Source organism: Chiloscyllium plagiosum, chromosome 5 (assembly GCF_004010195.1).
Source record: "Chiloscyllium plagiosum isolate BGI_BamShark_2017 chromosome 5, ASM401019v2, whole genome shotgun sequence".
NCBI classification, from domain to species: Eukaryota; Metazoa; Chordata; class Chondrichthyes; order Orectolobiformes; family Hemiscylliidae; genus Chiloscyllium; species Chiloscyllium plagiosum.
In genome coordinates, this window is record NC_057714.1 from 52,633,303 (window position 1) to 52,657,578 (window position 24,276).

The following is a 24,276-nucleotide window of genomic DNA, read 5'->3' on the forward strand; positions in this document are numbered from 1 at the left end:
TGGTCAGAGTACAAAGGCCTTTGACAGGGTGAAACACAGAAAGATACTGAGCTTATGGTGTTAGGGGCAAGGTACTGGCATGGGCGAAAGATTGGCTGGCTGGCTGGCAGAAGGCAGATAATAGGAATAAAGAGGTTTTTATAGAATGGCAGCTAGTGAAGATCCACAGAGGTCAATGTTGGGACCACAACTATTCACGTTATACATTAACGATCTGGATGAAGGAACTGAAGGCATTGTTGCTAAGTTAGACCTAAGTAGTGTTGAGAAAACAGGGAAACTGCAAAAAAGAATTGAAACATGCTAGGCGAGTGGACAATGAAGTGGCGGATGGAATACAATGTGGGAAAGTGTGAGGTTATGTACTTTGGTAGGAAGAATAGAGGCATAGACTATTTTCTGAATGGGGAGCAGCTTTGGAAATTTAAAGCACAAAGGACTGAGGAGTCCTATTTCAGGATTCTCTTCAGGTTAACATGCAGGTTAAGTTGGCAGTTAGGAAGGCAAATGCAATGTTCGCACTCATTTCAAGAGGGCTAGAATACAAGACCAGAGATGTACTGCTGAAGCTGTATAAAGCTCTGGTTAGACCATGTTTGTAATATTGTGAGCAATTTTGGGCCCTGTATCTAAGGAAGGATGTGCTGGCATTGGAAGGGGTTGAGAGGAAGTTTACAAGAATGAGCCTGGGGATGAAGGCTTGTCATATAAGGAGCAGTTGAGGACTATGGGTTTGTACTGGATGGAGTTGAGAAGGATGAAGGAGATCTCATTGTAACTTACAAAATAAAGTGGACACAGAGAAGATCTTTCCACTAGCAGGAGAGCCTAGAACCTAAAGACACAGAATGAAGGGACAACCCTTTAGAACTGAGATGTGAAGAAATTTCTTCAGCCAGAGGATAATCTGTGGAACTCATTGCCACAGAGAGCTATGGAAGCCAAATCATTAAGTGTACATTTGACAGTGAAAGATAAGTTCTGGATTGGTAAGGTGGATCAATGGTTATGGGGAGAAGGCAGGAGAATAGGTTTCTCAACCCTATCAGTCATGACTGAATGGCAGAGCAAACTCAATGGGCTGAATGGCCTAATTCTGTTCCTATATCTTATGGTGCCTATGGTCAAAGAGTTTGAGCACTAATGATAGTAAAGAAGAGAGTTCAGTGCAAAAAACATGCATGTAATAGGTATGAATAGTCAAAAACAGATTAGCTCTGCAGTGAGCAAACCCATGGCACTTGTACATATAAAGTGCCGAGTTAGAAAATGTAGTACTGCGCCTCTTACTGGGATGGTTTATTGAAAAGGCAGGCAGCCATTAGGTTGGGCAGCTCTTGTGGACAGAGTGGAGATATTCCTCAAAGTAGTCAGCCAGAATGTGTTTAGTCTCACCAATGTAGAAGAGTGGTCTGTATTTGCAATGAATACAGTACATTATATTGAAGGAAGTAATGTAAATCACTGCTTCATCTGTAAGGTGTGTCTGGGGCTCTTGACAGTGAGGAAGGAAGAGGGCAAGTGCAGCACCTTCTGCAATTGCATTGGAAGGTCCCATGGAGGCCTGAGGAAGTGTTAGAAGTGACAGAGGCATAGGTAAAGGTATCACAAAGGAACTGACCTTGGGGAATGATGACAAGGAGAGGGGAAGAAGTGGTGACATCCTGATAGAGGTAGTGGAAATGATGGAGGATGATCCTTTGAATGCGGAGGCTGTTGGGTGGAAAGTGAACACATGGGACATGTTATCATTGAGCTGGGGATGAGTGAAAGTGGTGAGTACAGAATAAAGCAAATTTAAGAAACTAAATAATAATACCTCCTACCTCATTATCCTACTAGCTCATATACCTTACTATCTTGTAAGATCCAGGGATAAAGTCCATCAGGACTGATGGACCCATCAATTTGCCGTCAATTTGCTCAATACTACTACCTGAATGATTACCATTTCACCATATTCTTCTCTCCCTTCCACCTTCTATTTACAGCTATTGCTGGAGTTTATTTTGTATCCTCTAAAGTAAAGGCAGAAGTAAAATATTTGTTCATTTCATACATAATTTCCTTATTATCCATTTTAACTCTCTATTCTCCCTCTTTGAAGGCAAATCCTTACTCTTTTCCTTCATAAATACCTGTAGAATCTTGCCATCAATTTTTACATTTCTAAATAGTTTCTTCTCAAGCTCTCTTTCATCCGTTTAATCTCCCAGTCATTTTGAGCTGTTCTTTATGATCAGTTCAGTCATCTCACCTGCCAATCAACTTCCCACAATTATATGTGGTTTTCTTTTAATTTTGATGATTTTCTTAATTTCTTTAAGTAACTGTAGAAACTCAGTCGTCCCTTTGTATTTTTTCTTTATAGTCACAACATACTTATGAGTGTTTTGAAATATTCCCTTAAATATCTGTCACTGCTTCTGTATTGATCTACCCCTTTCCGATTATCCCGGTTTGATTTAGCTGGCTCAGATTTCATGCCAGTATGTTGCCCTTATTTAGGTCATATTGTGGTTACTGCTGCATTTATTCTGAGGCTAGTAATTAATCCTGGCACATTTCACAATTCAAAGTCAATTATAACCTGCAGTGTGGGCAGCTCCAGAACGTTCTGCTCTAAGAAACTGTTTCTTTCTGAGAAACCACCTCATCCAAGCTACCATTTGTAATTTGATTTTTCCCGTAAATATGTAAATTAAAACCACTCAAGATTATTGCTGTCCCTTTATTATAAACACTCTATTTCTTCTTGTATACTTTGTCCTACATTGTGATTAATTTTTGGGATCTGTAGGTTGCTTCCACTTGTGACTTATTTCCTCTAATAATCCTCATCTCCAGTCAACTTGGTTCTACAGCCTGATCTCCTGAACCATGTTGATCCCTAACTTTTGCATTAAAGCTATCCTTGATTAACAATGAATGCCTTCATTATATCTAAATTCTTATTCTTCTTGAATATCTGCATTGAGGATCCAATTCTTGTCATCATGCATCAATATCTCCAAAATTACTATCAGGTAATATTTATGCACTTGCACGGCATGGTGGTTAGCACTCACAGTGCCAGGCACCCAGGTTCAATTCCAATCTCGGGTGATTGATGAAGGGCTTTTGCCCGAAACGTCGTTTTCGAAGCTCCTTGGATGCTGCCTGAACTGCTGTGCTATTCCAGCACCACTAATCCAGAATCTGGTTTCCAGCATCTACAGTCATTGTTTTTACCACGTATTACAGGAATAGGCTAAGGGGATGGGTCTGGGTGGAATGCTATTTGGAGGGGCGGTGTGGACTCAATGGGCTGAATGGCCTGCTTCCACACTGTAGGGATTCCATGAGTCTACTTCAATGTGCACTATTAATATTCAGATACAGAACCTTTAGGTTTACCTTTTTGTTAACTTTGTAAAATCTTGTCTTGACTGTTGGCATTTTACAAGGTTTATTCCCTCTGTCCCTTCCTTCCATTCATTGACCTTCATTTCACTTATTATTATTTTGCTTTTTTTGCCTTGACTCTACCCTTGATTTCATCTAGACAAGATTAATTCCTCACACCCAGTGTTTATTCCAAAGTCTCTTCTATTTCCTCAGTTATAGATTTTTCCAGAACACCGTTCTTACCAATATTCATTCCCACTTTCCCCAGTACTGATGCCAATACCCTATGAACCAAAGCCCACTTCTCCCATGCCAATGTTTGAACCATGTATCTATCTCATCAATCTTATGCACCTCTGCCATTCCAAATGTGGCTTTTACACATGAGATTCTGCTCTTCAAATTTAGTGTCTATCCCCACCTATGACATTGGTGAACAACAGCAAGTGGATCTTACCCTCTCACTCCAAGTTCCAATCTAGACCCAAGTGGATATCTTGAATCCTGGCCATGGTTAGGCAACATTGCCTTCTGAACTCTTTTGTTTTGTTTTCTCTTTGCACAGAAAAGTATCACTACCGTCTTGCTATATTATCCCTACTATCATTACATTTCTATGTACTCCCTCCATTTAAAATACTTTAATTGTGGTCTCACCTTCCTGTCCCTTGCTACAAATGGAATTGAGCAACCGCCTTCAGATAAAAAAAATCAGTTAGCTCTCCCCTTCTTGATACATTGCAAAGTCATCAACTCAGTCTCCAATTCATTAACACTGAATTTGAGATCTTATAGCTATAGACGTTTGTGACAGATGTGTTTGCCCTGGAATACTTTCAGTTCCTAAACTTCCCATGTTCTGCAGCCATGACACTGAATTAATTAGAATACAGGCATGGAGAGACAATATGTCTCTCCATTGTCTATTTTCTAACTAATTCAGTGTATTCTTTTATTTTAATCTGGCATGTAAAATTGTGGAAAAGAGAAACATTTTTTATTGTATCTACAAAATGCTGGTACCCTTTCTAACTATAACCTATATATTAGCACCTACTGGCTGATCAGCTTACCCATCAGAATCCTGTGATGACACTTCTTTCACTCTGTTTTTCAAAATGAACAGTTTTTTTTAGCAGCTGAAGTAGCATACTCCAAAACGGTAAAGAAAGGAAGAACAATGGTACAACTCCTTCTCCTACTTTGAGCGCTCACATTGCCAAACTTCAAAGCCTTCCACTCTGTGCCAAATGCACTCAATGATCTTTTTCCAGTTCCTGATAGTGTGATACAACCTCAACTATATCTGCTTTCTCAACTCTTGGTTTCATTTCTACCTCCAATTTTTATGGTAATGCTATTAATTGGTTAATTCTTGCAAATCAGTCAAGGATAAATCTTACTTCCCTAGAAAGGTCACAACAACTGACAAAATTATTTTAATTTTCAATATGTAGAGTACAATTCACCTTAAAATTCTACTAGCCGTAAGTCCAGCAAGTCCTAATTTCAAATCCCGCAAAAGCCCCCAAAGTTCAGTTATGATCTGGTTAAGGACTTAATACCATGGACTTCTCCTGAGTCATAACTTGGTGTAGCTGCCCCTCTTGATGGAATAGCTTCGCGTGCGGCTAAATGCCTGACTGACAAGCAACCGGCAGGGAACAATTTTCTCCTCTGAATGCCTCTATCCAAATGCTTAAAATTGGCTATTCAGTAACCTATTCACTTTTCTGAGTAATCGATAGAAAACTTTGCAACAAGCCCAGTCCATATTGCTAGATGGAATCAAATATAACTAACACTTTGGAACAGTCAAATGCAGCAAACCCTTGAAAGAAACTGATCCATGAATACTGCAGTTTTCAGGACTTGCTGGCTTACACTTAATTGAATAGATACATTGTAAAAATGGATTTCATCACACATCTCAAAATAATTCCTTTCAGTCTTGTGGAGATGCTCGATTCTGATACTTCTGTTGCTTGAATAATCCAAATAATTTAAACACTAAAACAACTTTTGATGAATTTCATTTAAGGTATTCCCACATCAGCATTATTATTTGGCAGATAGCCCAATTACTAATGATATGGTGAGCAAAGGATCTGAGTAAATTCCCACTCTGTGGTAGACTGGTTAGAATGTTATTTGGTCCTGGAATAGGAAAGTAGATATCGGCAACAAATGCTGGCCTTGCCAATGACATTCACATCCCACCAAGAAAAAAAAATTCTTATTGTGTTTGCTAACTTAATGTTGCTCATTAGACAGTATTTTATTTTAAACAGTGTTAATTCAAACAATTAAAATACACCTTACATCATTTATGTTTAAGCTCATGAAGTGTAAATAAATGACTGTTGTTGCCTTTAGGCTGCAAGCCCTGCATGTTCAGAGTTGGAAACTGTGATGCTTGACTGGTTGGGGAAGATGCTGAATCTGCCTGAAGAATTTCTGGCTGTGACTGGTAATGGAGGTGGTGGAGTGATACAGGTAAAAGAAAAGGCTCAGGAAAATATTAAAAAATTAGTAAAGCACTATAATTGTCTAAAAATTGCAGGAATAATAATGGCAAATTTATGATATAGGAGCAAAATACTGCAGATGCTGAAATCTGTACTGGAAATAAAAAATGCTGGAAATCGCAGCAGGTCAAGCAGCATCCGTGGAGAGAAAGCAAGCTAACGTTTTGAATCTGCATGACTCTTCAACTGAGCTGACGTGAAATGTGGAGCGTGGGAGACATCTATGCAATACGTGGTTGGGGGGGAAGGGATAGAGTGCTTGGGCAGAAAGGATGTTGATAGTTCAGATTAAGTGATTGGAATGTGAGAAAGGCAGATCGATGATGCAGCTAACTGACTGCACCATGTCCTCTCTCCCGTCCCTCAACTCCGTTGGGCCTGTCTTCTTTGCAATCTATCAGTTAGACACACAATAACAGCAAAAAGAATGATTAAACCCATTTCCCAGCAAAATCATTCATAGATTCTCAACCCTAGTGAAGTATCACACCTATCTTCACACAAACACAGAATATCTCATTACTTTTTTACTGATCACTAAAAAAAGGAAATTTTTTTCAGTTACTTTGACACTTTATATTGATAACTGGCACCATTGAGTTTCTATCCAGTGGGTGGGAGAACAGGAAATTGCATATCAATCAAGTGAGATGATGTAATAGTGAGGAAGATGGTGGATGTGGAAATCTGCAAATTGGCCAGTTACTAGAAATAATTTTACCTTGCAGTTCAACAGCTTTTGAAAGGTGGATTTTTTTGCTCTTGATGTCGGGAATCTTCAATTTCCTTGTGAATGCATACGTCATTCAATAGCTGGCAGGATATGGCCAAAAGTCATCAATATTATTGCCAGAATGTTGTAAGAATATTGTAGCCTTTGCAACACAGTTAATTTTTGATTTCAGATCGGAGTAAATTAACTTGGCTGAACATTGGCATTTGAGAATCTCAGGAAGAGCCCAAAATGAATAATCCATTCCTGTCTGAAGATATAGGTGTCTAGATTAGAGTGGTGCTGGAAAAGCATAGCAGGTCCCCTTGCCCCATCTCACCACAGCTCCAGCTTTCCAGCTCAGCATCGTCCCCATGACCTGTCCTACCTGCCTCATCTTCCGCCTAGGAACCCTCCAACCACACGGGATGAATGCAGATTTCTCCAGCTTCCTCATTTCCCCTTCCCCCACCTTATCTCAGTCCCAACCCTCGGATTCAGTACCGCCCTCTTGACATGCAATCTTCTCCGCCCGCACCCCCTCTCCGGCCTATCACCCTCACCCTCACCTCCTTCCACCTATCGTATTCCCAGCGCCCCTCCCCCAAATCCCCTCCCCCCTACCTTTTATCTCAGCCTGCTTGGCACACCTGCCTCATTCCTGAAGACGGGCTTATGCCCGAAACGTCGATTCTCCTGCTCCTCGGATGCTGCCTGACCTGCTGGTCAATGCAAGTCAAATAGTCAAGGCAGGCAAAACCAAAGTAGAGAATGAGGTAAGACTGATAAATTAAACTACATTAATTTCAAAGCAACAGGTAAAGCAGATGAACTCGGGTCATGGTGGGAACATAGGATTGCAATATCATAGCTATTGAAGATATGTGACTCAGGGAAGGGCAAGACTGGCAGCTTAATCTTCCACAGTGTTGCAGGATGTTGCAAGGGTTGGAGGGTTTGAGCTACAAGGATAGGCTGAATAGGCCGGGGTGTTTTTTCCTGGAACGTCGGAGGCTACAGGGTGACCTTATAGATATTTATAAAATCATGAGGGGCATGGATGGGGTGAATAGCCAAGGTCTTTTTCCTAGGGTAGGGGAGTCCAAAACTAAAGGACATAGGTTTAAGGTGAGAGGGGAACTCCTGCAGAAATGTCCTGGGGCTGAGATGACCAACCTCCAAGAATCATAACCATCTTCCTATATGTCAGATATGATTGGCGGGTTTTCCCCATGATACCCATTAATTCCAGTTTTGCTAGGGCTCCTTGATTATACGTTCAGTCTAATGCAGCCTTGATGCCACGGGTTGTCACTCTCACCTCTCTTCTAGAATTCAGCTCTTTTTTCCATATTTGAACCAAGGCTGTAATAAGGTAAGGAGCTGAGTGGCTCTGATGCAGTCCAAACTGGGCATCACTGAGCAGGGTATTGCTGAGTAGGTGCTGCTTGATAGCATTATTGATGACACCTTGCATCACTTTGCTGATGATTGACAGTAGACCGATGGGGAGGTAATTGGCCAGGTCATACTTGGGCAATTTTCCACATTGTTGGTAGTGTTGTAACTATATTGGAACAGCTTGGCTAGGGGAGTGGCAAGTTCTGGAGCACAAGCCTTCAGTAAAATTGCCGGACTATTGTCAGCGCCCATGGCCTTTGCAGTTTCCAGTCTCTCTAAACATTTCTTGATATCATGTGGAGTGAATCAAATTGACTAAAGCCTAGTATCTGTAATGCTGGTGACCACTGGCGGAGGCCTGGATGGATCATCTACTCAGCATTTCTGGCTAAAGGTTGTTGCAAAAGCTTCAGCCTCATCTTTTGCACTCAAGTGCAGGGTTCTTCCATCATCAAGGATGGGGATATTTGATGAGCCTCCTCCTCTAATGAATTATTTAATTGTCCACCACCATTCACAACTGGTTTTAGCAGGACTGCAGAGCTTCAGTCTGATTGTAGGGTCGCTTAACTCTTTCCATCATTTGCTGCTTATGCTGTTTTGCATGCAAGTGATCTGTTTGGTGGCTTCACCAGGTTGACAACGCATCTTCAGGTATATCTAGTGCTGCTCTTGCTCACGGTTGATCCCCTGACTTGATGGTAATGGTTAAGTGGGGGGTTATGCCAGCTCATGAGGTTACAGATGGTGCGAGGTACAATTCTGCTGTTGTTGATAGATGCCGGAGTCTGATTGGACTCTGTCCCATTTGCCATAGTGGTAGTGCCATACAACACGATGGAAGTTATGCTCAATGTGAATAAGGACTTCATCTTTACCATGATTGTGTGGTAATCATTCTTATGATATTGTCAAAGACAGATGCATCTGCAGCTGGCAGATTGGTAAGGATGAGGTCAAGTATGTTTTTCCCTTCTGTTGGTTCTGTTACGATCTGCCACAGACTCTCTCTAGCAGCTATGTCCTTTTGGACCCAACCAGCTTGATCAGTAGTGCTGCTGCCAAACCAATCTTGGTAGTGGACATTGAAATACCCCCAGGCAGAGTATATTTTGTGCCCTTGCCAACCTCAGTGTTTCCTCTCAGTTAAAAGTGGAGGAGAACCGATTCATCAGCTGAGGGAGCATGGTACATCGTATTTGGCAGGAGGTTTCCTTGCCCATGTTTAGCCTGAAGCCATAAGACTTCCTGGGGTCTAAAGTCAATGTTGAGGACTCTGAGGCAACTCCTTCATGAGTATATAACAGTGTGCAGCCACCTCTGCTGTATCTGTCTTGCTGGTGGAACAGGACATTTTCAGGGATCGTGATGGTGGTGTCTGGGACATTGTCTGTAATGTATGATTCGGGTGAGTATGATTGTGTCAGGCTGTAGCATGGTTAGTCTGTGAGACAGCTGTCCCAGTTTTTGGCATTAGCTCCCAGATGTTAGTGAGGAGGACTTTTTGCAGGGTCACCAGGGCTATTTCTGCTATTGTCTTTTTTGGTACCAAGGTCGATGGCAGGTGATCCATCAATTTTCATTTCTTTGAGACTTTGTAGCAATTGTTACAACTGAATGGCTTGCTAGACCATTTCAGAGCATAGTTGAGAGTTACCCAAATTGCTTTCGGTGTGGAGTAACATGTAAGCCAGACCAGATGAGAATGGCAGATTTCCTTCCTTGAAGGACTTTAGTAAACCAGATCGTTTTTTCCAACAATCAGCAATGGTTTTGAGTAGATTCTTAATTCTAGATTTTTAAAAATTGAATTCGAATTCCACCGTCTGCCATGGTGGGATTCAAACCTAGGTCCCTGGATTAATTGTCTAGCAATAATACCAGTAAGCAATCACCTTTGGTAACTTCAAATTAGACACCTTTGTTTATTTGCATAGGTCTCAGGAAGTTTCTTTCAATCTGTGGTTAGATGACCACTGCAACCATTTTAGGTTCATGTTTCTTCCTTTCTAAAAACAGTTTTAGTCCACAAGACAACTCCGCTATAACAATAGAAGTAATATTTGACTCTCTATATTTACTGCTATCGTAGCAGTACCCTGTTTAAATTTCAGGCCCTTTTTTCCTTAAGCTGGGGCATTATTTAGTGAGAGTTGCCTTGTGAATCACACATGGCTAAAGCAAACCTCATACTGTGATGATAATGAAGCTGATTTTGTACCAAAGATGTACATTTCATTCAAGTACAGAAAGCAATAACATTTCAAGAGCAGTGATCTTTATTTTGATTAAAAAGCCTCAAATATCACAGCTTATGAACCATCCATCCCATTATTTGATTTTTATCTTCTGAAATGTCAGTTTCTTTGTTGGTGGTGTATGATTGCTTGCAATTTCAGCTGTGTAATATTGTTAAATGGTTATTATAGCAAAGTTCTTTCCAACTTAATTGGAATCTGTAAAGCTGCTACCAATATTGATTTCCTGCATCCTACAATAATAGCAGACAGGCGGCATAAATCCATTTTTGTTTTGATATATAATTTTGCTGTCAGGAAAGCATGTGTTTGAATATTATTTGGTCATCTTTTATGCCTTTTATCTGGTAGTGGACTGACTGCAAATATATTTCAGCTAGCACTTGAAAAAGGCAGCAGATGAAAGGAAATTGCAGCTATAGATTTCTGACGAGTGAAAGAGTATGCGTCAGCGTTGAACAGTTTTTCTTTTCCTCTTTTGCATGGCTCACCATAGCAACAATTGTCTGCATTTTCAGCCGTGGAGTAAAATGTATCTTAGCAACTTAAGCTTCCCCCACTATAAGAGCTGACTCAGATACATAAAGTGCTCTGTGATGTGCAATATCTACAGATCATCTGGTAAGAAATCCAGCAATTATAGGGCAGAAATTGCGAGGCTTCACTGCCAGTGAGGATGTTGCTAAGCACCACTGTGTGCTATGTAATGCTGGGAGCCTTAACATTTCTAGTCCTTTGCATAAACTATTAGAATTGTAAATCAGCCATCATCGTCAAAGGGTGTGGTGCTGGAAAAGCACAGCTGGTCAGGCAGCATCCGAGGAACAGGAGAATCGACATTTCAGGCATAAGCCCTTCAACCAAGTTGAGGAAGTTTGAATGTTACAGTCCCCAGCAGCTCTATCATGTGACCATTCAAGAACACCATTTTCTGAGTCAGTCAATAATCTGATTGATTATTGAAATACAGGTCAGAATTTTGTGAGATATGGTAACACAACTGTCAGTCCATCCCATCTTCCAGGTTGAAAAACCAGGACTGATCTTGTCAGACAGCTAACTGGTTCAGGCTGAGACTTCCATCTGGTCAGGGAGCAAGTTTTGTATTCAAAGGCTGCCAACTAATGAATTAACTGGGAGACAACAGAACTACTGGGAGAAGTGTCAGCTCCTGAGCCCACAGGCTGTCTCCAACCTCATGGAACTGTGGATCTGAAAAACTAGGTTATTTCAGGGTTTCACTGGGACCAGGCTGATGAGCACTGGGAAGCTGGTGTCAGCTTTGAGACAGGGGGGAGAGGGCAACATGTGAGATGCGGAGTATCCACATAGAGTGTTAACCTCCATTGAGTACAGAAATTGTACCCCCAGCTCACATAGTTTGACACTATCCATTATTAACAAAAATCCAGGGAATGTTATGAATCCTTTAAATAGCCACATATTTGCCATTGAGGTCCCCAATTGGCCCTAGGGTAGATAGACCACCACTGTCTGCTCCCACTGCTCATAGGCAGATGGTTGGATAATTAGTTGATTGAAAAATTACCATGAGTGCAAGTGTCAAATTATAATGCCAATAAAAATAAAATGGGTAATCATAATTCGAGACATACTGACAGACAACCATTAAAACTGCTTAAAATAACAAGATTACATATTGTGATAAATGCATCATACAAATAATTAGGTACACTGCAAAATGTAAATCTCCTTAATTTACAGAATAGAAATGAAATGTTTGCTACTTTGTTTTGTCCTTAAGTTCATTGGTAATACATTGCCAGGAAGAGTGCGTTAAATTTTCATTTGGGGAGACTAGTAAAATACCAGTACAGATGTTTAGGTGGCAGGCATGACATCAAAACCTTGATATCTGATTCCGTGGTTCCCCACCACATGCCAGCCACTCCTGGAGTGGAATGGGAGCATTAAATTTCACCCGGACTATAGAAACAGAACACATTGCAGCAGCTTCTGCAAATAGTTATTTCATTCATTCAGGGAATGTGAGCATCACTGGCAAGACCAGCACTTATTGTCTCTCTTAAATTGCCTTGGTGGTGTGCCAACTTCTTGAACTACTCACATCTCAAGGCTATATGTACACCTACAGTGGTGTTTAGAAGGGAATTTTAGGACTTTAACCTATTGACCAATAAATTTCCAAGTGAAATGGTATGTCACTTGGAAAGCACCTTGCAAATGGGGTTGCTCCAAAAACAACAATAATGACTCATATTTATATACATGTATTGTAATAAAACATTTAAAGACACTGCACAGGTGCATTATAAACTAAGTTCCACTGAGCCACATGAGAAATTGTTCAATAATTAGATTTTATGGAGTATCATTTCAGAGGAAAGGAAGGTAAAGAAGCAGTAAGATGTGAGGAGAGAATTCCAGAACTAGGGACCTGGCCAACTGAAGGCACAGCTACCAGTAGAGGAACAATTATAATTGGGAATGTTCAAGAGGCCAGAATTAGAGGAACTCAGATATCTCACAGGACTCTGGAGCTGAATGAGACTGTACAAATAAGGAGGCAAAGGCCATTGAGGAATTTGAAAACAAAGATAGGCTTTTAAAGTCAAACGCTACTTGAACGGAAGCCACTGTAAGTCAGACTACACATGGCTGATAGGCAAATGGGTCTTATTGTGCATTAAGACATGGACAGATGTGTTTTGGATCACTTCAAATTTATGGAGAGTAGAAGGTGGGAAACCAGCATTGGAATGATCAGATTTGAAAGGTACTGAAGGAATTGTCGAAGGCTTCGGTAGCAGATAAGATGAGTCAGAGTGAATGGGGGAATGTTACAGAGGTGGAAATTGGCAGTTTTAATAGATAACTTAAATGTGAGATTTAAAGTTCAGTTCAGGATCAAATCTGACACTAAGTTTGTAGAGAGAGTGGCATAAACTCAGACTGTTGCCAGGAGAAGTCTGGAGTCAGTAGCTGGGGAATGCAGTTTGAAATGGGGATGTAAAATAATGGTTTTGCTATTCCTAATTTTATCAATGCAATTCTGCACTTGCTAATCTTGGTAATCAAAGTTGCAGCTTTGATAGGTTCCGAGGAAGGAGCCAAGGTGAGCTGCCGCTGCACATTTTGTAGATGGTACGCACTGCTACCACTGTGTGTCAGTGGTGGAATGAATGAATGTGGAAGGAGGTGTATAGATTGCCAGTCAAGTGGGGTGTTTTACATTGGATGTTAAGGAGCTTCCTGTGTGTTGGATCTGCACTATTCCAGGCATGTGAAGAGTTTTCAATCACATGCCTAAGTTGCGCATTGTAGATGGTAGCAAGCTTTGATGAATCAAGAGGTATGTGAGCAAAATTCTTAGCCTGTTTCTTAAATTAGTACTTTTCTGGCAACTCCAGATATGTTTCTGGTCAATGGTCGCCACGAGGGATGTTGATCATTGGTGATTCAGTGATGAGATTCGTCCTCAATGTCAGTGCTGCATATCCACTTTGCAGCTCAAGACTGAATGGTGTCCAAGTCTTGCTGCATGCCAACACAGATTAAATTAAAAATGGTAATGAAATTGTGAAAACATTGGCAAATGTCTCTAGTTCTGGCCTTATATTGGCAAAAAGATCATTGATGAATTAACTAAGGATGGCTAGACATTGAACAGAACCCTGATGAACTCCTGCATGTATGTGCTAAGATAAATATAAATAAAGTAAGTTTGCTTATTAATTTATATGTTCTGTACCAAATGAAAATTAGGTAATTCAAATATAAAACTAATTGTGCCGAATTAGTGTAAGCTTTGTTTCCTCATATTTACAATTCCCTGCTTTCCTTGGGCATATGTCCAGATCAAATATATTAGTAGATATGATTTTTAGTTGATAAAAATTTATGCCAAATACTTGAGATGAAACTCATCATTAAGGCAGCAAATTCATAAAATTATTCCGCAAATAAGATTGGTCTCAGTAGATAGTTTTCAGACTTCCTTATCAAGCTCCTCCCTGCTACACCAATAAAACATGCATTTGGAGTGGCTTTTTTTTAAATTTAGTGAAATAGCAACTTAAATTAAGCTAGCAAATCATAATTTATATTTAAAATAAAACAGTGTGCAAAGTTAGAGGAATATGCTATGTTCTGCCTCAACAGTATTATTGCAGTTATCTAATAAGATCACATTTCCTGCCTGTCATCACATCTTCAAATATTTTACTTGGGAATACATAATTTCTTTAACAATATTGTGGTTGACTCAGCTTCAATAAGGTGATAATTCAATCTGCATTCTAAAGATTCTTCACTTAATAAGTTTCTTCTAAGCTTCATTTATGCCACCTGTTTTCAGGTGCTTTAATGGAGGGGCATCTAGTCCATTTAATCTACTAATCTGTAACTGATCTCAGAAAGCATGCAGCCTGTTTTAAAAGAAGCCCAAATGAGCACATACTGTAGAATGTCTGACACATTACGCAACACCATTAACACATGAATAAACTCTGTCACTTTTCCAGTTTTCATAAATAGTGCAATATAATTTAAAAAGGCTCAAATACTAATGTTTCTACAATGCAAGCAACATTAAAATCTTGAATAATTCTTCCTTCAGTCTGGAAGGAACCATGTAACAATTTATGCCTAAAGACACATTCTTAGCTACTGAAAATGCTGTCTTTGTTCTGCTCTTTGGCACCTCTGTTTATTTTCTTTATCTATGCTATAGCCCACAACCACTATGTTCATGTTTGGTACCAAGTGATGTACTTGGAATCCTTAAAATCAGGAAAATGTCCTTCAGCACGTATCATGCTACTTTCTGTAGATTTGAGCAAGTTTAAACAATTCCAAATGGTAATGAAATTGTGGAAATATCAGCAAAGATCCCTACTTCGAAAGGGTCTTTGTTGAAATAATTAAGGATGGCTAGACATCCTTAAGCATAAGGCGAAGCAGGTAGTGCAGGAGTTCTCTAGCCAATTAGTATTAGGTGCTGAGTTTTGGCAACAGTAATAATGCCTCAGGGAATTGCAGCCAAAGCAAAACCTGCAGCACCACAGAGAATCAAGAAAATAAATTAAAAGCAAGAAGCAGCTGAGCAGTGTACTCCTAAAATGTGGTAGTGACAGAAAAAGTGAGAATGTTTTCAAACAACGGTTCTTCTGGTAGAGGTGTTAGGATTCAAAAAGAAGATATAAAAATTAGCATAAGGGTACTTACCCGAGTGCTCGCAGCATTTGAAACAAGATAAATGAGTTGACAGCACAAATCATCGCGAATAGATACGATTTAATGGGCATTGCAGAGACATGGTTGCAGGGTGGTCACAACTGGGAGTTAAATATCTAGGGATATCAAACTATTCAGAAGGACAGACAGGAAGGAAAGGGAGGAGGTGTAGCTCTGGTATTTAAAGACGACATCAGGATGGTAGTGAGAGATGATATAGGATTAATGGAGAAAAAGGTTGGATCTGTGTGGATGGAAATAGTAAGGGGAAAAAGGGGCATAGTGTATAGGTGATCAAATGACAGCATTACAGTAGGCTGGGCAATAAACAAAATAATAACTGATGCATGTAGAAATGGTATGGCAATTGTCATGGGGGATTTAAATCTACATATACATTGGTCAAACCAAGTTGATCAAGGCAGCCTTGAGGAGATGTTCATAGAATATATCAGCGATGGTTTCCTCAAACAGTATGTAATGGAACTCATGAGGGAGCAAACTATCCTAGATCTGGTCCCGTGTAATCAGGTAGGTATAATTGATTATCTCAAAGTTAGGGTCCTCTTGGAAGGAGCAATCACAGTATGGTTGAATTTAAAATACAGTTGTAGGGTGAGAAGGTAAAATCCAAGACCAGTGCTTTGTTTAAAGTTTGTGAAAAGATTTGTAGCTCGGGTGCTCGTTGTTGTGGTTCTGTTCGCCGAGCTGGGAATTTGTGTTGCAGACGTTTCGCCCCCTGTCTAGGTGACATCCTCAGTGCTTGGGAGCCTCCTGTGAAGCGCTTCTGTGATGTTTCCTCCGGCATTTGTAGTGGTTTGAATCTGCCACTTACGGTTGTCAGTTCCAGTTATCCTTTGCAGTGACCGGTATATTGGGTCCAGGTCGATGTGCTTAATGGCACTCATCCACAGATTCAATCAATAAGCACATCGATCTGGACCCAATATACCGACCACTGCAACAGACAGCTGGAACTGACAACCGGAAGCGGCAGATTCAAACCACTACAAATGCCGGAGGAAACATCACAGAAGCACTTCACAGGAGGCTCCCAAGTACTGAGGATGTCACCTAGACAGGGGACGAAAAGTCTGCAACACAAATTCCCAGCTCGGCGAACAGAACCACAACAGTGCTTTGTTATTAAACAAAGGAAATGACAATGGGATGAAGGAGGAGTTGGGAGCAAAGACTATTTGGTGAGACAGTTAAAAAACAGTAGAGGACTTTCAAAGCAATTTTTCACAGTGCTCAGCAAAAGTCAGAAGGGAGGACTGTAGGAAAAGGGAAAATCCGCCATGAGTAACTAAGGAAATAAAGGAGGGCATCAATTTGAAAGCTAATGCATAAAAATTGAATAAAAAATAGTGGGAAACTAGGGGATTAGAAAATCTTTAAAGGTCAACAGAAAGCCATGAGAAAAACTGCAAAGAAAAGTAAGATGGATTCTGAGAGTAAACAAGCTCAGAATATAGAAACAGATAGCAAAAATGTCTACAAATATAGAAAACAAAAAACTGTGGCTCAGGTAAACATTTTTCCATTAGAGGATGAGAAGGGGGATTTATTAATGGGAATGATGAAATGGATGAGACATTGAACAGGTATTTTGTGTCGGTCTTCACAGTGGAGACATACATAACATGTCAATAATTGATGACAAGGGGACCTAGAAGGGCAAGTGAGGACCTAGAAACTATCATTGTCACTAAACAAGTAGTATTGGGCAAGCTAATGCGGCTAAAGAAAGGCAAGTCTATAAGCCCTGATAGAATACATCCCAGGGTACTATAAGAGATGGCGGAGGAAACAGCAGATGCACTCGTGGTAATTCACCAACATTCGGTGGACTCAGGCAGTTCCGGCAGATTAGAAAACAGCAAATATGATATAACTGTTTAAGAAAGAAGCTAGAAAAAAGGAAGGCTACTATACGCCCATTAGCTTAACTTCAGTCACGAGGAAAATGCTTAAATCTATAACCAAGGAAGAAATAGCGAGACGTCTGGATAGAAATTGTCCCATCGGGCAGACACAACATGGGTTCATGAAAAGTGGATCATGTTTAACTAATTTACTTGAATTCCTTTTGAGGGCATTATGAGCATAATGGACAATGGGGAACTGGTGGATATGGTATAGCTGGATTTCCAGAAAGCATTTGACAAGCTGCTTCATAAAATAAAGGTGTGCGGTGTTACGGGCAATGTATTAGCATGGATAGAAGGTTGGTTATCTCACAGAAAGCAGAGAGTTGGCTAAATAGGTGTTTTTCTGGTTGGCGATCAGTGGCTAGTGGGAGTGTCTCAGGGATCAATGTCAGGACCACAATTGTTTACAATTTACATTGATGATCTAGAATTGGGGACCAGGTCTGGTGTGTCAACGTTCTCAGAAGACATTAAGATGAATGGTAGAGCAAACTGAAAGCCTGCAGAAGGATATAGGTGGGTTAGGTGAGTGGACAAGGGTCTGGCAGATGGAGTACAATGTTGGTTATTGTGAACTCATTTATTTTCTTAGAAATAACAGCAAAATTGACTATTATTTAAATGGTGGAAAATTGTAGCATGCTGCTGTGTAGGGTGACCTGGATGTCTTTTTGTATGAATCACAAAAAGTTGGTTAGCAGGTGCAGCAGGTAATTAAGAAGGCAAATGGAATATTGTCCTTCATTGCTAGAGGGATGGTGTTTAAAAATAGAAAGGTTATGCTGCATCTGTATAGGGTGCTGGTGAGGCCACACCTGGAATACTGTGTACAGTTTTGGTCTCCTTACTTGAGAAAGAATGTACTGGCACTGGAGGGGACACAGAGGAGGTTCACTAGGTTGATTCCGGGATTGAGAAGGTTGTTTTATGCAAAGAAATTGAGTACAGTGGGATTGTACTCATTGGAATTTAGAACAATGGGTGGGGGTGGGGAGGGAGGTCTTATAGAAACATATAAAATCATGAAAGAGAATAGATAGGATAGAAGCAGAGACATTGTTTCCTCTGGCAGGTGAAACTAAAACTAGGGGGCAGAGCCTCAAAATACCAGAAAGCAGATCTAGGATTGAGCTGAGGAGAAAATTCTTCACCCAAAGAGTTGTGAATCTGTGGAATTCTGTCATTGTAGCAGTTGAGGCTACCTCGTTGAATGTTTTTAAGGGAAAGATTGATAGATTTTTGAACAGTAAAGGAATTAAGAGTTCTGGTGAGTGGGTGTGTAAGTGGAGCTGAGTCCACGAAAAGATCAACCATGCTCTTATTGAATGGCAGAGCAGCCTCGGTGGGCCAGATGGCCTACTCCTACTCCTATTTCTTATGTTCTTATTGGACACAATCCTGCATGTATGTGCTAAGTCAAATATAAATAATGTAAGTTTGTTTAATAATTTATATGTTTTGCACAAAGTGAAAATTCATTTTCCATTTCTTTAATCTGTAATGACATATTAGGTAATTCAAATATAAGCTAGTTTAAACATGGAGTGATCAGTTTGGAATCCTTGAAGTCAGGGAGATGTCCTTCAGTATGTATCTTGCCATTTCCTGTAGACTTAGGCAAGTTTAAACAATTTCAGAAACCACTAATCATTTCCACAACATCAGTAACAGCCAATAGAAAACAATCAGCCACTTCGGACGGCATGGTGGCTCAATGATTAACACTGCTGCCCCACAGCTCCAGGGACCTGAGTTCAATTCCAGCCTGAAGCAACTGTCTGTGTGGAGTTTATACATTCTCCCTTTGTCTGCATGAGTCTCCTCTGGGTGCTCCGGTTCCACCCACAGTCTAAGGATGTGCAGGTCATGCAGCTTAGTCATGCAAAATTGCCCACAATGTCCAGGGATGTGTAGGTTAGTTGGATTAGCCATAGGAAATGCATGGTGACAGGGATAGGATGGGGTATGGTCTGGGTGGGATGCTCTTTGGACGGTTGGTGTGGACTCGATGGGCTTGCATAACATTCCTTTCACCTGTATGTAATTGACAGTCTGTTTAAATAATACTGGATTGGAATAGGTTTGAAAAAAAACAGGATTATAGACCTTCTTGCTGCCTAGTGTCATAGAGTCATAGAGATATACAGCATGGAAACAAACTCTTCGGTCCAACCCGTCCATGCCAACCAGATATCCCAACCCAATCTAGTCCCACCTGCCAGCAACTGGCCCATATCTCTCCAAACCCTTCCTATTCATATACCCATCCAAATGTTACAATTGTACCGGCCTCCACCATTTCCTCTGACAGCTCATTCGATACACGTACCACCCTCTGTGTGAAAAAGTTGCCCCTTAGGTCTCTTTTATATCTTTCCCCTCTCACCCTAAACCTATGCCCTCTAGTTCTGGACTCCCCGACCCCATCCATGCCCCTCATAATTTTGTAAACCTCTATAAGGTCACCCCTCAGCCTCCAACGCTCCAGAGAAAACAGCCCCAGCCTGTTCAGCCTTTCCCTGTAGCTCAAATCTACCAACCCTGGCAACATCCTTGTAAATCTTTTCTAAACCCTTTCAAGTTTCACACTTTTATGAAAGTAAGAAAGAGTGTTAACAGGAGCATTGAGTTCCAAGAGGGCAGTGCTAGCATCAAATCATGTGATAAATTGATGCACATTGCAATCTTCTAGCTCTGTATAATTCATATGGAAGTTCCATGCATATCCATGAACGGCATTAACAAATTGATGTCTAATACAGCTTATACCAGAAGCATGCACATTGTCTTTGATTTGTGGGATGAATCTATAGTTGGCAAAGTATATAAGTAATGTCATTTGGTGCTGAAATGGTATTTCTTGCATGGCTACCATGATCTTAGGAGCTAAACTATGAAATGTCCAACTGTTTAACTGCTACTAATTCATGATCCTTTTTTTTATTTAGGGCACAGCCAGTGAAAGTACACTTGTGGCGCTTCTTGCTGCAAGAAAGAAGATGATTACACAAATGCAAGAAAAGTATCCTGATCTTGAAGAAGTCACGATCATTTCAAAGCTTGTGGCTTACACATCAGAGCAGGTGAATGTTGCTACTATTGCTCTGTTCTTTTCTTTGACCTGACCTTATTAAATATTGAAAGTCACTATTAAGAGTGTCTTTGACAAGGTGCCACACAGGATGCTTCTGAATAAGATAAGAGTCTGTGGTGTTATGTGCAAGGGACTGGCATGGATAGAGGACTGGCAGAGGCACAGAGTAGGCATTAAGGGGTCTTTTACAGGATGGCAGCCAGTGATGAATAGAATTCCACAAAGGTCCACATTGGGATCACAACTACTCACGTTATACATTAATGATCTGGATGAAAGAACTGAGAGTATTTTTAGCAAACTTTGCAGATAGAACATAGAACAATACAGCACAGAACAGGCCCTTCGGCCCACGATGTTGTGCCGAACATTTGTCCTAGATGAAATAAAGATATGTGAAAGGAAAGGAAGGGTTGAGGAACTGGGGAGGCTGCAGAAGGGCTTGGACAAGTTAGAGTGAACAAAGAAGTGACAGAATACAGTGTGGAAGTGTGAGATTATATATTTTGGTAATAACAGTAGAGGCATACTCTATTTACTTAATGGGGAAAGGCTTTGGGAATCTGAAGCACAAATGGATTTGGGGATCCTGTTTCAGGATTCTCTTAAGGTCAACATACAGGTTCAGGTGGCAACCCAGAAGGAAAATGCTAGAAAGTGGCTAGAATACAAGAGCAAGGATGTACTGCTGAGGATGCATAAGGCTCTGGTCAGACTGCATTTGGAATATTGTGGGCAGCTTTGGACCCCATATCTAAGGAGTTCTGAGCAAGGATTAACAGATCTGAAGTACAGCTCTGATTTTTCTTTACAGATGCTGCTAGACCTACTGAGTTTTTCCAGCATTTTCTGTATTTTTTTCTAAGAAAGGTTGTGTTTGCCTTGGAAGGGGTCCAGAGGAGGTACACAAGAATAATCCTGCGAATGAAGCATTTAATATCCAAGAAGCGATTGAGAACTCTGGATCTGTACTTGGTAGAATTTAGTAGGTTGAGGTGGGTGCTCATTGAAACTTACATAATACTGAGAGGCCTGGATAGAGTGCACACGGAGGAGATCTTTCTATTAATTGGAGAGACTAGACCAAGGTGACAGCCTCAGAATGAAGGGACAATCCTTCAGAACTGAGATGAGGCATTTCTTCACCCAAAGTGGGTGAATATATGGAACTCATTATTAAAGTAAGGTTTTGAAGGGCAAATCATTGGATGTACTTAAGACAGAACTAGATAGATTCTTGATTGATAAGGGGATCACACATTAAGGGGAGAGGCAGGGCAATGGGGTTGAGAAACATACCAGCCATGATTCAGTGTCAGCGTATACTCGATGTACCGAATAGTTTAATTCTGCTCCCAGATCTTACGGTCTTATTCGGTATGTCGAATGTTATAATAGCTGAGAGCAGTTGATTGTGAATGTGACCAAAGTCATTAATATTGCAAAATAATATTAAAATCTCATTGCTTTCATCAGTTGTTTTCTTCCTAATGTTCAGGGAAAAATAATGTGCTATACATCAAGTTGAGAGACAAACCATCAAATGTGGCAAAGATTAGTGGTAAGCCAAAGGATTGGGAAAGATTTAGAAACCAACAAAGGACGACCAAAAATGGAGACAACCAAAAAAAAGGGAGTATAAACTTTGACGGTAAAGCTGCAAGCAAGATCAAGATGGACAGCAAGAGCTTCTTAAATATATGAAAAGGACAAGAAAGGCCAGAGTTAACCTTGGCCCTTAAGGAATGAGTTTGGGAAATAACAGTGGGGAACCAAGAAATGGTAGAGGAGTTGACAAAATATTTTGCATTAATCTTCACAATAGATGACATAAATATCATTCCAAAAATAGTAAATAATCAAGGGGCAAAAAGAGAAGAGGAAATAAATATAATAACTTACACGAGAGAAAAATTGCTAAAGAAACAAATGGCGGTAAAGTCTGATACATCCCTTATACCTGATGGGATGCATCCTAGAATAATAAAGCTACAGAGCTAATGGATGCACTGATAGTAATATTCTAGCAATCCTTGGATGCTGAAAATATCCCAGAAGGTTGGATAACTGCCAGTGTCATACCTCTCTTTATAAGGGGAAGGAGATAGCAAAGAAACAGTTAGCATTGAGCCAGTTAGCTTAATATCTGTTATTAAGAAAATATTAGATTCTATTATGAAGAATGTATTAGCAGAGCATTTCAAAATACATAATATGATCAAGCTAAGTTAGCATGACTTCATGAAAGGGAAATCATGCGACAAATTTATTAGATTTCTTTGAAGAGGTAACGAGCAGGATAGATAAAGAGGAAGCAGTGGATATGATATATATGGATTTTCAGACGGCACATCTTAAGGTACCACATGATAATTTACCTAATAGGGAATATAATGTGGGAAAGTGTGAAGTTATGTAGTTTGTCAGGAAGAATGGGGGCGCAGATATTATTTAAATAGAGAAAATCTGTAAAAAGCTTAACGCTGAGGGATTTGTGAGTCCTTGAGCATAAATTTCAAAAAGCTGGCATGCATGTTCAGCAGGTGACAGGGAAGGCAAATGAGATGTTAGCACTTATTTCAAAAGAAATGGAATATAAAATAGGGAAGCCTTGCTAAAACTATACATAGCTATAATACTGAGTGCAGTTTTAATCCCCTTATCTAAGGAATGATCAAAGGAGGCTATCTGGAGAAGGTTCATGAGGTTGATCCACTTTATGAAGGGACTGTTATGAAGAGAGGTTAAGTAGGTTGGCCTGTACTCATTGGAATTTAGAATAATGAGAGATGACCTTATTAAACCATAAAAGATTCTGAGGGGACTTGATAAGGTAGATGCAGAAAAGTTTTTTTTGGCTCCTTTGTGGGAGGACCATACTGCATAATTGCAAAATAAGGGTCAACGCTTTGAAACAGAGATGACAAAGAATTTCTTCTCTTTCAGTGTCATGAATTTATGGAATTCTTTAGAGGTTGGATCAATAAGTATTTTCAAAGCTGAGATAGATTGATTTTTAATCAGTAAAAGAGTCACGAGTTATGGGGAAAAGGCAGGAGAGTGGATTTGAGGATTATCAGATCAGCCGTGTGATGGCAGAGCAGACCCAGTGGACTGATTGGCCTGCTTCTGCTTCTGTGTCTTATGGTTTCATTGTTCGACATTTAACAGGTTTGTGTTTTGAAGGATTGACAACCTAGAACATTAGCAAGACAAGCAAATGAAAGATGATATAAAACGATTTCATACAGCAAATTGTTCAGGTCTCAAATAAGAAAATAAATAAAAATAAGAACATAAAAGTAGGATCAATACCACTTGGCCCCTCAAAACTACCGAATCATTCAGCAGAGCATGGCTAATGTGCCTTAGGCTTCAACCACTGTTTTGGGTCAGCTCAAGGCAATCAACTCCTTGATATTTCCAAATTACATCTCCCTGCATTTTAAATACTTTCAATGATCCAACATCCACAGTTCTCTCTGATAGAGAATTCAAGACATTTGCTACCCTCTGGGAGAAGAAATTCCTTTGTATCTCAATTTAAAATGGCTGTCATAGTCAACATGGTTTTGTGAATGGGAAATCGTGTCTCACAAACTAGATTGAGTTTTTTGAAGAAGTAACAAAGAGAATTGAGGGCAGAGCAGTAGATGTGATCATTCTAGACTTCAGTAAGATGTTTGACAAGGTTCCCCATAGGAGACTGATTAGCGAGGTTAGATCTCATGGAATACAGGGAGAA

At 40.2% G+C, this 24,276-nt stretch overlaps 1 protein-coding gene across 3 annotated transcripts in view; it reads left to right on the forward strand.

Moving 5' to 3' along the window:
• ddc (dopa decarboxylase) overlaps positions 1–24,276 on the forward strand; it is a 110,812-nt gene that overhangs the window by 7,223 nt on the left and 79,313 nt on the right. For all 3 annotated transcript variants that reach the window (XM_043690111.1, XM_043690110.1, XM_043690113.1), the window contains exons 4-5: positions 5,764–5,883; positions 20,386–20,520. In XM_043690111.1, the coding sequence (XP_043546046.1) occupies positions 5,764–5,883; positions 20,386–20,520 (255 nt within the window). The remainder of the gene's footprint in view (positions 1–5,763; positions 5,884–20,385; positions 20,521–24,276) is intronic.